Consider the following 15,121-nt stretch of genomic DNA (forward strand, 5'->3'; position numbering starts at 1 on the left):
AAGGTACCAATGTGAGAGCTCAAAAAATAGCTACAGCACTGGCCCCAAGGTTTAAGAATCTGAAGTGCCATCCAAAATTTGAGAGGGACAAGGTGCAGAGAATGCTTTTAGAAGTCTTTAAAAAAGCAACACTCTATGCGGAAACTACAGAACCCAAACCACCAAAAAAGAATATCAACCTTCTCCTGGTGGCATCTGACTCAGATGATGAAAATGAACATGCGTTAGTCTGCACTGCTTTGGATCATTATCAAGCAGAACGCATCATCAGCAAGGAAGCATGTCCTCTGGAATGGTGGTTGAAGCATGAAGGGACATATGAATCTTTAGTGCATCTGGCATGTAAATACCTTGCAACGCCAGCTACAACAGTGCCATGTGAACACTTGTTCTCACTTTCAGGTAACATAGTAAACAAGAAGCAGGCAGCATTATCTCCTGCAAATTGCAACCAACCTTGTTTGTCTGAGTGATTGTCTGACCAAGAAATAGGACTGATTGGATTTATAGGCTCTAAAGTTTTACATTGTTTTATTTTTTAATGCAGTTTTTTCTGTATATAATTCTACATTTGTAAGTTCAACTTTCACAATAAAGAGATTGCACTACAGTACTTGTATTCAGTGAATTGAAAAATACTATTTATTTTGTTTTGTACAGTGCAAATATTTGTAATAAATATAAAGTGAGCACTGTACACTTTGTATTGTGTTGTAATTGAAATTAATATATTTGAAAATATAGTAAACATCCAAAAATATTTAAAATAAATGGTATTCTATTGTTTAACAGCACAATTAATTGCATAATTAATCACGATTAATTTTTGTATCACACAATCACAATTAATTTTTTTTAATTGCTTGACAGCCTGGTTAAAAGTTTCTCTGTCCTGTTAAAAATGCTGCAGTGTTCTCACTTCTGCAGTTTAAGTGATAATAGATCAAAACTGTTGAAAATACAGCAGCTGTCTGACCACCAACACTGTCAGCACACCCTGCATGTGTGTGAGAGGGTTTGAGTCTGGTGAGAGTGAGATGTGCAATAGTATCAATCTTTTCTATGTGTGTTCTCTCTGTAGATACTATAAGTGACTGTTGAAGGGGCAGGGGTTGCAGAGTTGCCTTACGGTTGGTGGGGGGGAGTGGGCTGGCCTTCTGGGGGATGGGTGCCAGTTTTTTTTGCTTTTCAAAGGTGGTAAGCCTAGAAAGGGTAGGGAGGAAGATAGGGGAGGGATAACCCCCCTACTGCTACTTCCCCCAGGCCAGGTGTATTGTCCTGAGAAGGAGCAGAGTTTCACTTTAGGAAGGAGTGTGCTGTGATGAGGAAGACAGGCAGGATTCAGCCAGAAGCCAGCCAGGAGGACTGCAGAAGCAGAACTCCCAACCCAGGGGCACCCATCAGAGGGTTGGGGGGGGGGGGAGCTATGGGAGGGGAGGGGAGGAGGCAGGAAACAGCTTGTGTGAGTGGAACCGGGGGGAGGGCGGGTATCCGTGTGCAGAGGGGGGCGGTGTTGGGGGTGGAGCTATACGGGAGGGGCGGGGTCTCTAGTGTGCGGCGAAGGGGAAAGGGATGAGCCCGTGGGAGGAGCGGGGCGGGGTTACGGCGAGACCCATCTCCTAGGAGGGGGCGGGGCCCGGGTAGCCGTTGGCCGTGTCGCGCGGGTGCAGTTGCAACCTCCGAGGATAACAAACAGCGCGGAGGGGGCAGGGTCCGCTCGCGGGCGGCGCGGCCCGGGGTCTCGGGTGGGGATCGGCTGGCGGAGTCGCGTCCCCCCCGCGCCCCAGGGCGCGAGGCGCCGGGCGGCGCAAGGACAATGGAGGCGGCGGTCTCGGTGGCGGCGGGGGCCTGGCCGGCGGATCGAGCCGGGGCCGCGGCGCTGAGCGGGGAGAACGAGGCCGAGAGCCGGCAGGGCCCTGCGGAGCGCGCCGGGGAGGCGGCCCAGCTGAACCTGTTGGACACCTGCGCCGTGTGCGGGCAGCACATCCAGAGCCGGCGGCCCAAGCTGCTGCCCTGCCTGCACTCGTTCTGCCTGCGCTGCCTGCCGCAGCCCGACCGCTACCTCATGCTGCCCCCCGCCGCCCCGTCCCCGTCCCCCGGCCCGGGCACCCCCAAAGAGCTGCAGCCGCCGGCCTCCCCCTCCTCACCCGTCCCTTCGCCGACCTCGCCCCTGCACTGCACGCCGGGTAAGTGCCCCTCCGTCCGCCCCCACCCCCGGCCGGGCTCCTCGCCCAGGGGGCTGCCGCGTCGCCACAGAGCTGGGGGGCGAGGAACCCGCTGGAAACCGGGAGGCGCCGCGGCGGCCTCCTTTGCAAGGGGAGGGCAGGTGCTCGCGTGGGTCGCCGCCCCTTGGCGGGCAGGGGGAGAGGCCTGTGGGTCTCTGGCCGCTCCCACCGTGGCTGTTGTGTAGGGATGAATTGGCCACGGTGGTGAGTGCGTGCCTGGGGCATGTCGCCATACGGGGGGGGTATTGAAAGGGAGCCCGGCCCCTCTGCTCTGCAGGCAGCTTCCAGGAGCAAATGGGGGCTTGTGATTTTTTTTTTTTTTAACTACCACTCTTCTGTCGGGGACCTCATAATTGCCGCTGTTTGTGCGGTGCATCTTGTGTTTGTTAGAAACGAGAGTCGGGAAAACCTTCTGATGCCCTGTACATCTTCCACCCCCCGTCACGCTGCTGGGTTCTCTGCACTACTTTCTCCGGCACTTGACTCTCCATCTAGCTCTGGTTCTTGGAAGGAGCTTCTATTATTTCCTTTTGGAGCCACACCCATAATCGTCTGTAACAGGTTGCATGTCCTAAACAGAAGGCGAGAAAGCCGAACAGTGCAGTGAAGTTTGTGATGGGGATATGTTGGTGGTTTTTGCATCTTCTTACTGATCACTTTTGAACGTTGAAGAGGTTTGATGTGCTCCGTGCTGCAAAAGATAGCTGAGAAGGGCTTGTGGTAGGTAGAAAAGAAGTATGGTAGCGTAAAAGATCTGTCATTTGGTGGTGAGAAAGTTATTTGTGTTCCGAAGTTTAACTATTTTAATCATGTTTAAGAGCAAGCTTTTAAGCATCCCCAGATGAATTTTTTTTTACACCTTTTTTAGGTGTGACCTTGTTTGCACCAAGATGGAGTTGTCTGTAAGGGAATGTGAAGATTGTAAAGCTCTGTTTGGTCTCTGGTATATTTCTAGGAAATAGATAGGTAGTAGCAGAAATCTAGTACTATGCCAGTAATTTATCAAAAATGGGGGAAGCAGTTAAAAAATTTCCTGATCTCCTTTCTTATGCATAAATTCATCCTGAAGAAAAGCTCAAACAAGCAGCTTGGGATGGAAATGAGTGAAGTTGATATATTTATTGGGGGGGAAAAAGGTGGTGTAACAAAATTAGAGCTGCTCTGTAATAATGTAGGTAGACCTATTACACTGCTCTACAGCCAAAATGCTTCTGAAATAAATGTAGTCCGACTTTACTAATTCTGGGTCACTGAGAATGAAAATGATACTTCAAATTGTTGATTGGCTCTAGTTTTCAAGATATGCTATTGGGTCAGTATATACGACCCTTGACTTGGGAATGGCGGAGGATAAGTGAGTTATAAAGGGAAGGGATCTCAATTTAAACCAGAAATGACTAAAATACATTTTTGACTGGATCTATGAATAAATCTATGACTGGGTTTGGACAGTACTTGCTTTTTAGGCAAAACAATGAATGATGCAATCTGAAGCTGGTATTGCGTCATACATGATATGAATTGCATCATGTTATTCCTAGAAGTCATGGATGATGCAATCATAACAAAGCTTACATCACTCTGCTGAACAAATTGCCCTATATCAGCTCTAGAAATCATACAGTGTCATTCTCTCTTATTTGTCAGTGTTTGATTTTGCAAAGGGACACGTTTCTGTTTAGCCAAAGTGAGCAGAGATGCCTCGTACTTGTGTGAACAGTGCAGATAACTTCTGCTATGTTTGTAGTGAAGTGACTTTTGCATCACAAAAGCGCAGTATAACCACTATGGTTAAGAAAGCCTGGAGATCAGGACAAGAGGTGGGCCCCACACATATGCTGCAACACTTGTGCAACAAATCTTCGCCAGTGGTTGAACAGGAAAAGGAAATCTATCCCTTTTGCAGTGCCAATGATTTGGAGAGAGCCAACAGATCATACCAGCACTTGTTCCTTCTGCGTGGTGCCTCCAGTTGGGAAAGGTGTGTCAAAGAAGAAAAAGTGGACTGTGCATTATCCAAACATTCCATCAGCTATACGCCCAGTATCCCACGGAGAAGGACTGCCGGTTCCTGATGCACCAAAATCATTCTCACTTGAGTCAGACGAAGAAGAGGAAGAGGATGAAACTTCTGGTCCTGAACCATCAATGTCACAGGACCCACATTTTCTCCCATCCTCCTCCTCTGAACCACACCTTATAACACAAGGTGAACTGAATGAGCCTGTCAGGGATTTGGAACTACCCAAGAGTAAGGCAGAGCTGTTGGGCTTCAGACTACAGCAGTGGAATCTCCTGGCAGGCTGTCAGGGCAAATGGAGCCCATCAATGCTTGCAGACTATTGCTGGACAGTGACAAGAGATGCTCTATGTAATGAATACAAGAGACAAGCCAAGAAGCGCCGAGTAGACACTGAATAGGACTAAACTATGTACATAATAGTTTTTTGCCTTTTGTTTCATAATAAATTTTATTTATATAAGCCTTTTGCTGATTTTTAAAGTGTTACATAAACAGGACAGGTGAAATGTTATCATATAAAGCCACCATAAACATATTAAAAGACCTAGGTTTACAATTTATGATTAAAACTCTTATGTACACAATATACATAGACATCAAATGTAAAAACTTAAATATCTCAGAAACAGTAGCCAATCAGTTGTTTTAATTGTCATATTTGAATTCAGCACATCAAAATACATAATAAATATCACATTTTATCTCTGAAGCAGACGACTTCTTAAAAATTGTAGACCAGTGTTATTGGGATGAATAAACTCCATGAATAAACTTAGTTCAATAGTATCAGAGGGGTAGCTGTGTTAGTCTGGATCTGTAAAAAGTGACAGAGTCCTGTGGCACCTTATAAACGGAGATATTGGAGCATAAGCTTTCGGAGCATAGCTTTCCTGGGTGAATACCCACTTCGTCCGATGCATGCTCCAATACGTCTGTAAGGTGCCACAGGACTCTTCGTTGCTTAGTTCAATAGGACAGTGGTTTTCAAACTTTTTTGGCACCCCAGTTGAAGAAAATTGTTGATGCCCACGACCCAGTGGAGCTGGAGATGAGGGGTTTGGGGTGTGGGAGGGGCTCAGGGCTGGGGCAGAAGGTTGGGGTCTGAGGGTGCGGACTGTGGGGTGGGGTTGGGAATGAGGGGCTTGGGCTGCAGGAAGGGACTCTGGGTTTGGGGGAGTGGGCTCAGGGCTGGGGCAGGGGATTGTGGCATGGGTTTACCTCAGGCGGCTCCTGGTCAGCGGTGCAGAGGGGGTGCTAAGGCAGGCTTCTTGCCTGTCCTGGCACCATGGACTGTGCTATGCCCCAAAAGCAGCCAGCAATATGTCTGGCTCCTAGGCAGAGGCGAACAAGTGCCTCCGGATAGCTCTCACCCGCAGGAAACCCCCCCCCCAGCTCCCATTGGCCGGGAACCCTGCCTTCCTCCTCCCTGTCTAGGAGCTGGACCTGCTACTGGTCACTTCTGGGGCGCAGTGTGGTGTCAGAACAGGTAGAGATTAGCCTGCTTTAGCCAGGAAGCACTGCTGATGGGACTCTTAACAGCCCAGTCAACAGTGCTGACCAGAGCCACTGCGACCCAGTGCCTTACATTCTGCAACCCAGTACCTGGTCGTGACCTGCAGTTTGAAAACCACTGCAATAGAAGACACTAAAGTGTGGGTAGAGGGAAGCAGGAAGGGAATAGAATAGCTCAACATAACAATCCTTGTTTGCTGAGGGATGGCTTAAGGGGCAAGGTCAGAACTACTAGCTCTGAATATTTTACTTCCTCCTAGCCTACCCACAAAACTAGGTGGAACCACAAGAAAGGGACTGCTTGTGGGAGATGTTCTCTGTGATAAGTTAAACTCCTCTCCCAATAGCTCATTATCAGGAACTCCTACTTACAGATGTTTTCTGTTAGTGACTTGGTTACATGTGTCTTTAGCTTATCAATTAGATAAACCAGATATGGTGAAAAGAGCTCTGTGGGTCAGTGTGCTTTCTTTCTCACAAATGGTTACCTGACATATTATATTATTAAAATTTGAACCCATAAGAGGATAATGAGCCTTTAGGTAAGATAGACTTGCATGTAAACTTGTTTTAAAATTCTTTTTCTCTGTAAATTTTTTCTACTGTGAAATAAACACTTTGGTTTTAAGAAGATGGTTTGGTCACTACATACTCTAAAGATATTAGATTTCGACATGGGCGGAACTCAGTCAAACTTATTGGGTAAGCATTGTTGATAGATAGGTTGTTCTAGCCCAGGGCCTGGTCTGGGGTAGAAAGATTGCAGAGTTCCACCCAGGAGAGGTAAAGCCATGTGGTGACACATGAGGTGATGCACTCAGAGACTAGAAAGGGGATAGGGTTGCAGCCAGCCCTGTAACCATGGCAGTGGGGTTAGGCCATATAATCATCTTTTGTTGGTGTATTCTCTTGAGTTTTGAGGTCATGAGCAAACACAGCCCAAATGAAACGTGAATCCAAACTGACAAGTTAAATATAGAAGAGGTCCATAGTCAGAAGACAGATAAGATGTAGGGAAAGAGTGAAAAGATTCAGACTGTTCAGAGATTACTTGAATAAGAAGGGACGTATGGTAGAAGTACATAAAATGGAAAGCGTAGATTGAACACTTCTGTCTTTACCCTTTTTTATGATTGTGGAAGTGATGGCTGCAACTATAGTTTAAAGATTTGGTTAAGGTTGCTTTTTTTCCTCCACTCTAAGGCTAACTGGGATGCCAGCGCAGGCTGGGGCAGGAACAGGCACAGTCTGAGGAGCGGTTTGTCGGAACTACCAGGCAGCTGGGAATCCTCGCAAAGTGTGGCACTCTTCACATCAAAACAGCACCTTGGAACCCCCATATTCACTCCTGTCATGTAATTATGATATATTTCATACAAAGCATGCCATGTAAGATGTCGTATGAAGAGTCATGATCTGCTGAAACCCATTGTTATGTCAAAAAAAAAGTATATCATTAGTATGTATTAAGTTATGAGATTTTGATATATGGTTGTTATTGAAATATAAGTTTGCTAGTGACAGACAAAGAAGGCAAACTGCTAGTAGGAGGGTATTCAGTGACCATTAGTCAGCAGGGGAGTTGTAATCAAGGGATTTACTATTCAATGACAATGCACAAGCACCACACAATGGAGACTGCTCAACTCTAGGACCCAGTTGCACAAGACCATACCAGGGGGATTGTTCAACCCTATGACTCAGCAAAGCCCACCAGGACATGTCTGGGCTAGTATTTTCCAAGCATATGAACTGAGGATATAAAATAAGGGACAGGGGCATCGTGCCATGGCCTTTCTCGTCCCCCACCTACGCTTAAAGCAACAAGAATGCTGAAAAGACAGACCTCAACTGAGGAGACTGGCCCCAGGATAGAGAGAGAGAAGCCTTTGTATTAAGTACCTTAACTTCTAGTGCGGTGAGAAAACTGCTTGATCTAATAAGGTTTAAGATTTAGACTGTTTTTCTTGGTAACTATCTCTGACCTTTTATGCCTGCCACTTATAATAACTGAAAATGTAACTTTTTGTAGTTAATAAATCTGTTATATATTTACCTAAAACAGTGTGTTTTGGCTGAAGTGCTTGGGAAGTCTCAGCTCAGTTTACAAAGGTTTGCGTATGTCCTCTCCACATTGAGGGGGGGTGGACTAGGTAATAAACTTACACTGGTTAGGCTTTGGACCAGGGCAAGATGGTACAGCTCTGGGGTGCAAGGTTGGAAAGCTGGGGGAAGTTGGCTGGAGTGATTCGTGAGTGCCTGGCAATCTTATCTGGTGGGACTCCACATGCTGTTATGCTGAATGATCACAGTACCTGGAGGGGTTTGTTGCTAGTATAGTATTGTGAGAGACAGCCCATACTGGAGAGTTAAGGGGGCATGGTTGTACCCCAGGGATCCTATCACACAAGGTAGCAATGTTGTGCAGGCTGAAATGGCTTGTTTCCTAAGGAGCCTATATACCTTGTTTTGGGGCCTCCCATGGTTAGGCCCTTGCTTATCGATTGTCTGAGCTCTGGTTCATTAGCATGGGCCTATCAGAGGATTTGCAGATAATTACCTCAGAACACTCACTGGCTCAGGGATGACTCATCACACCCACTTCACAAAGAAGTTGAATCCCTGCTTAACTTATTGAGAATACAATGTATCCCCTTTCAACATTTACCGCATTATAGTTCAGGTCTATTGTGACATGAAAGAACTCTTGACCAACCTGAACCAGAGCTACATAATGCATTATGCCTACACCCAGGATGAAGTTGAAAACTACTGCTTATAAAGCTAGTTCTATGTAATGCTGGTGCTACAGTGGTGGTTATACCACATATGGAATGAAACTGTACTAATGTTGGGTGAGTTTTACCACACACTTGGGGCCAAGACACTCAGGTTTATTAATTCAGACGTTTTGTGTGAACCAAAAACATGCCCTTGCAGTTGCAATTACTATAAAAGCAATGAATGACAGCTACACAGAAAAATAAATTGATCAGTTACCTTCTCCTGGGGCATAGATGGGTCACAAGAAATTTACCTTTACATTCTAACATCATATATCATTATATGACCATCCAGTCAACATTAAGCATTGTTTTACATAGTGAATACAATACCATTTGCAAGCTTCAGTTTACATACATTTTTCTTCCCATGCTATTTCTCTGTCATGTTTCTTTTCTTATTACCACTAATCATGCATGCTGGCCAGGCCTTTCACCTCTTACCAATGTAGGAACTTCTTGGCAGTACATTTTGTGTGTTCATTGTACTGATAACTTCCTCTTATCTATGTAATGTCCTTCGGCTCAGTACATTCTGTTTAAAAAAAAAAATAAATAAATAAAATCACCTTTGTCCTGTACAACAGCTATAAGCATTATTAAGCAAGTCCACATAAGGACATATTAGCAACCAAAGACTAGGCAGAAGCCAGCTGCTTTAGCATAAGTATTACCCTGGCCTGTCCAATGACATTCCCAACAATGACTAGGAGTCTTGGTTCTGGCGAACGGCTGTATTAAGCAAAAATGTAAATTGCTTTATTGTTCTAACTGTAAGTGTGATTGAATAAGGTGTGTTGTGCAGCATGTTTAAGAAAGTACACCGCTACCTCAGTATAATGCCACTTGATATAATACAAGTTTGGATATAAAGCGGTAAAGCAGTGCTCTGGGGGGATGGGGCTGCGCACTCCAGTGGATCAAAGCAAGTTCAATATAACCTGGTTTCACCTATAACGCGGTAAGATTTTTTGGCTCCCAAAGACAGCCTTATATCAAGGTACAGATGTAGCTAGAAGCAGTCATGGTATATCAGATTTTCAAAATGCTTTCTCTTCATGTTTTACTGTGGAAACTTACTAGTCAAATTATTGTAACTTCTGTTCTTTGTGTACAGTCTGTCAGAAAATAAATTTGAGGTTTATGAAGTTTGCAATCAACCATCTGTAATTTCATACCTGGTAACCTATATTAGGTCTGTATGGTTTACAGATGCTTCTGTGTCTTGCAAACCTTGTATGGAGCTAGGTAAAAAGGTCTCTGTCTGGTAACGCAGAGGAATTTGTGGAGTTTTCTATCAGTCGTAAACAAGTATGGCATAAATATGGGTGAGTTTGAATGCATACCTTTGAGCAGGCTTACAGTGCAAGGTATGATATTGCAAGACTGTTTGTTTCCTGAAGAGGGCAATGTATGTATGACTGGACATTACCCAGGGTACAATCTGGACTGGTAGATAGCGTGTCCCCTCAATTCTCCAAGCTGGGGTGCCTTTTACGCTGCTTCACTGTAAGAGCAACCACTCCTGGTCTGCTCCCACACCGCCTCCAGCATGTAAATCCCTTCCAGATATACTGTGAGAGTGTTTATAGCCAGCCACTCAAGAACGACACTGCAGGGCAACACTAGCAAGTTTCCCGTCCCCGACTTCCCCCCAGAAATGTCTCTTGTACTATCAGCACCCTCCTGAACAATACAAGCTCATATAAAGTCTGTAATTTCGTTAATAGAAAATGATATGCACAAATCCTGTTGTCTCAAATAAAGTTTCCCAAACACACACTGGTTTAGATAAAACAATAAAACAAATTTATTAACTACAGAAAGATTTTAAGTGTTTACAAGTAATGAGGCATAAAAGTCAGAATTGGTTACAAAGAAATAAAAGATCAAAGGGGGCCTGGGGCAAAGTGGGGGAGTGGACATAAAAAAGTTGCCACCCCCTGTGGCACTTGTACTCATCGGGCAGCGCTCTGAGTTTTCGGCAGCAGCAGGTCCTTCACTCGCTCCGCATCTTTGGCAGCACTGAAGGACCCGCCGCCGAAGACCCAGAGTGAGTGAAAAGCCCGCTGCCGAAGTGCCGCTGAAGACCAGGACTGCTGCCAGGTGAGTAAAAATTAAAAAGGTGCCTCTAGCCAGGGAAGGGATTCTTGGCCAGGGCTTGCGGGGCCTGGGGCAAATGCTGGGGAATTATCCCACCAGCATTGGAAACCCAATGAATTCAGATTTAGTGTTTGATTAAAGGAAATCAAACATTTTAAGGTATGGAAATGACACCCAAACAGCCTTTATTGCATCCTATATTGATGCCAAGGAGATTGGTGTCGGAAATGGTTTGTTTGTTTTTTAATCTAATCTAAGACCTCAAAGATGTCATAATTAAGGCTGTGTGTCTGTCACAGAGGTCATGGATTCCATGTACTCCGTGACTTCTGCAGTGGCAGGTGCTGGCTTTGGGCCAGCCTAAACCAGGCAGCCCCTGGGCCAGCAGCAGAAGTTTGGCTGTGGGAAGGGGTTGGGGTATGTGTGAGAGTGCTGGGGGGTGTGCTTGGCTCCCACCGGCATATCCCTGCAGCTCCTAGGTGCAGGAGCCAGGGGGGCTCCATGCGCCACCCCTGCCTGCAGGCGCTGCTCTTGCAGCTCCCATTGGCAGCAGTTCCTGGCCAATGGGAGCTGTATCTGCGGAGCCAGTGCTTGTGGTGGGAGCAGCATGCAGATCCCCCGTGGCCACTGCTCTCGCTAGAAGCTGCAGGGACACGGAGCTGGGTAGGGAGCCTACAAACCTCACCAACCCCCTCCCCAGCACTTGTGGGGTCCTTGATCCCAGGCCGCACACCATGGCCCACCCTCCCTCCCCAGCAGGGTTCCCTGGGCTGTGCACTGCGGTTTGGACACTCCCCCTGCACCAGCAGGGGTCCCAGGCCCTCTCAAGAGCACCTGCGGCCCCTCCCAGCCCAATTTTTAGTTAAAGGTATACAGTAAAAGTTATGGACAGTTCACAGACCTTAAATTTTTGTTTATGACCCATGACTCATCCATTACTTTTACTGAAAATACCCGTGACTAAAACGTAGCCTTAGTCATAATCAGCATTGGTGGTTTGCATAGCATTGGTACAAAAACAAAAGAACGTTAAATTAAATTGAAAGACAGTATGCATTAATATCCTCTAGGAATTATTTTGGGGGAATTTCTATGGCCTGTGTTACACAGGAAGTCGGACTAGATGATCACAGTGGTCCTGTTCTTAGACTATATGAATCTGTGAATATGAAAAAACTTTAAGTGGTAATACAGTTGTACACAACACATATTTAGCCAGTGGCACTCATTACTGAAATTTTCCTTAAGCTCAAGAGCTTGTTAGGATTCAAAAAGATTTATGTTGTGCTGTAAGCCACTTCATACCGTTCAAGTCTGTTTTTTTTTTTTAACAAAATTAGAGTCTGTGATATCTTATATTTTGTTCCTAAAGTTTAGACTGTTGAAGAGGAAGTCTTAGAATGCATGCCTGTATATAAACCATAGCACAGAAACTTCACCCATAGGACAAGATCATTAGGTCAGTTTAATTTGTCAATAGCAAAGGCAATTCACCGTGTCCGGAAAGTTTCCTGATAGTCTTATCTGGCTGCCAATTGTCAAGTGACACAGCATAGAGTAATACAGGTTATGAATATTGGTGCATAAGCATGCTTCTAAAACTCAGGTTTTAGTGCTTCCAAAACTGAGTTTAGTATATGACTAGGTATCATTGCTCTTGGACATCTGGGCCAGATTTCCATTTTCTAAAATTTCAATTACCTTAATTTATTCTTTTTTGAACACTGAGTGTATGCTTGCAAACTGAGGTCTGATCACTGAGTATACGATGATGATTTTTTAGAAATTTTACTTTTTGCATGAATGTGTATTTTGGGTGATGCCCCAAAGGCCAATTGAGCAATAATAACTTTCATGGTGGAAGGAATGGATGAGCATTTATCTGCTTTTGTGCATTTTTTTTTTAAAGTGAGACATCTAATAGCCAAATGAGTGAACATACTTTTTTCACAACAAAATTTCAAAACCGTTTATTTCTTGCCTTATAAGCATGAAACATCTTTGTTTCACTCTTGAATTTTCCATTATTGCCAATTTGGAAACTGAATAAATTTTGTAAATTAATACTCTTCCTAGGCCAGCAGTTCTCAAAATTCATTACAACGTGACTTCCTTCTGACAACAAAAATTACTGCATGACCCCGGGCTGGAGAATGGGGGTGGAGCCCAAGCCCCGCTGCTCCAGGCTGAAACCCTCAGGCTTCAGCTTCCGTCCATGGTGGCAGGGCACAGGCTTTGGCTTTAGTCCTGTGCCTCAAAGAGTCTAATCCTGGCTCTGGCCACCCTATTAAAATGGACCTAATCCACAGTTTGAGAACTGCTGTTCTAGGTAATGGATCTGTATGTTGTGGATGTGATTTGAAATACATGGCAAAACTTTGCTTTCACCTGTATCTTTGAAGTACTATTAATATCAGTATTCTCAGATGTAACTGAGGGCAGGATTTGGCCTTTATTGTTAGTTAGTTAGTTAAACTTCTGTGCCAGGGAAGATAATGGAGCAGGTAATTAAAGAAATCATCTGCAAACACTTGGAAGGTGGTAAGGTGATAAGGAATAGCCAGCATGGATTTGTAAAGAACAAATCGTGTCAAACTAATCTGATAGCGTTCTTTGATAGGATAACAAGCCTTGTGGATAAGGGAGAAGCGGTGGATGTGATATACCTAGACTTTAGTAAGGCATTTGATACAGTCTCGCATGATATTCTTATAGATAAACTAGGAAAGTACAATTTAGATGGGGCTACTATAAGGTGGGTGCATAACTGGCTGGATAACCGTGCTCAGAGAGTAGTTGTTAATGGCTCCCAATCCTGCTGGAAAGGTATAACAAGTGGGGTTCCGCAGGGGTCTGTTTTGGGACCGGCTCTGTTCAATATCTTCATCAACGATTTAGATGTTGGCATAGAAAGTACGCTTATTAAGTTTGCGGACAATACCAAACTGGGAGGGATTGCAACTGCTTTGGAGGACAAGGTCAAAATTTAAAATGATCTGGACAAACTGGAGAAATGGTCTGAGGTAAACAGGATGAAGTTCAATAAAGATAAATGCAAAGTGCTCCACCTAGGAAGGAACAATCAGTTTCACACATACAGAATGGGAAGAGACTGTCTAGGAAGGAGTATGGCAGAAAGAGATCTAGGGGTCATAGTAGACCACAAGCTTAATATGAGTCAACAGTGTGATACTGTTGCAAAAAAAGCAAACATGATTCTGGGAGGCATTAACAGGTGTGTTTAAACAAGACACGAGAAGTCATTCTTCCGCTTTACTCTGCGCTGGTTAGGTCTCAACTGGAGTATTGTGTCCAGTTCTGGGCACCGCATTTCAAGAAAGATGTGGAGAAATTGGAGAGGGTCCAGAGAAGAGCAACAAGAATGATTAAAGGTCTTGAGAACATGACCTATGAAGGAAGGCTGAAGGAATTGGGTTTGTTTAGTTTGGAAAAGAGAAGACTGAGAGGGGACATGATAGCAGTTTTCAGGTATCTAAAAGGGTGTCATCAGGAGGAGGGAGAAAACTTGTTCACCTTAGCCTCCAATGATAGAACAAGAAGCAATGGTCTTAAACTGCAGCAAGGGAGATTTAGGTTGGACATTAGGAAAAAGTTCCTAACTGTCAGGGTAGTTAAACACTGGAATAGATTGCCTAGGGAAGTTGAGGAATCTCCATCTCTGGAGATATTTAAGAGTAGGTTAGATAAATGTCTATCAGGGATGATCGAGACAGTATTTGGTCCTGCCATGAGGGCAGGGGACTGGACTCGATGACCTCTCGAGGTCCCTTCCAGTCCTAGAGTCTGAGTCTGAGTCAGTTGGCTTGTCTGTTAGAATTTCAAAAGCTTTTCATATCTTTGTAAAGACTAGTTTGGACACTTCTAAGAGTACAAATGTCCACGTATCTCCAGAGTGACTTTTACAGATGTGCTAAGTTCCTTGAACTGGATTAAGTGAAAACGTGACACAATAAGGGTTTCAGTATTTGTGATATGCTAATTGATGTTTCATTGGAAAGCTGTCCAGAAGTAATTGCTAACCGTGACTATTTAGGCTTTACAAGACAGATCCAAGAACTATTCCATCTCCCTTCCTCATGCAAACAGGCCATGTCCAAATTTTGTCACTTTTTTTCATAATCTTTACCATCCTAACTCTTTTCTTTATCCACCCAGCTAAGACTTTTGTCCAAGCCCTCATTTCCTATGTTGACTGCTACAGTCACATCCTCTCTAGACTGCCTTACATGTTCAAAATGCAACAGCTAAAATAATCTTAGGATATGTTGAAGCTACAGAGACTGTGCCAGCATAGCAATGTTGCTGTAGCTGTGTTGGCATAATCCTATAGTGTAGATGCAGCCTACACCAATGGAAGAGATTTTTCTGTCTGTATAGGAACACCCCACCTCTGTGAATGATGATGGTAGCTACCTTGACAGAAGTATTATTCCATCAAAATAGTTGTGGTTATA

The 15,121-nt window shown here is 44.6% G+C and overlaps 1 protein-coding gene across 2 annotated transcripts in view; it reads left to right on the plus strand.

The window, feature by feature from the left end:
- Positions 1-1,867: 1,867 nt before the first annotated feature.
- TRIM24 (tripartite motif containing 24) overlaps positions 1,868-15,121 on the plus strand; it is a 157,138-nt gene continuing 143,884 nt past the window's right edge. For both annotated transcript variants that reach the window (XM_030544216.1, XM_030544221.1), the window contains exon 1: positions 1,868-2,186. In XM_030544216.1, the coding sequence (XP_030400076.1) occupies positions 2,066-2,186 (121 nt within the window). In that variant the 5' untranslated portion in view covers positions 1,868-2,065. The remainder of the gene's footprint in view (positions 2,187-15,121) is intronic.

This window comes from Gopherus evgoodei, chromosome 1 (genome assembly GCF_007399415.2).
Source record: "Gopherus evgoodei ecotype Sinaloan lineage chromosome 1, rGopEvg1_v1.p, whole genome shotgun sequence".
In the NCBI taxonomy this organism is placed as follows: domain Eukaryota; kingdom Metazoa; phylum Chordata; order Testudines; family Testudinidae; genus Gopherus; species Gopherus evgoodei.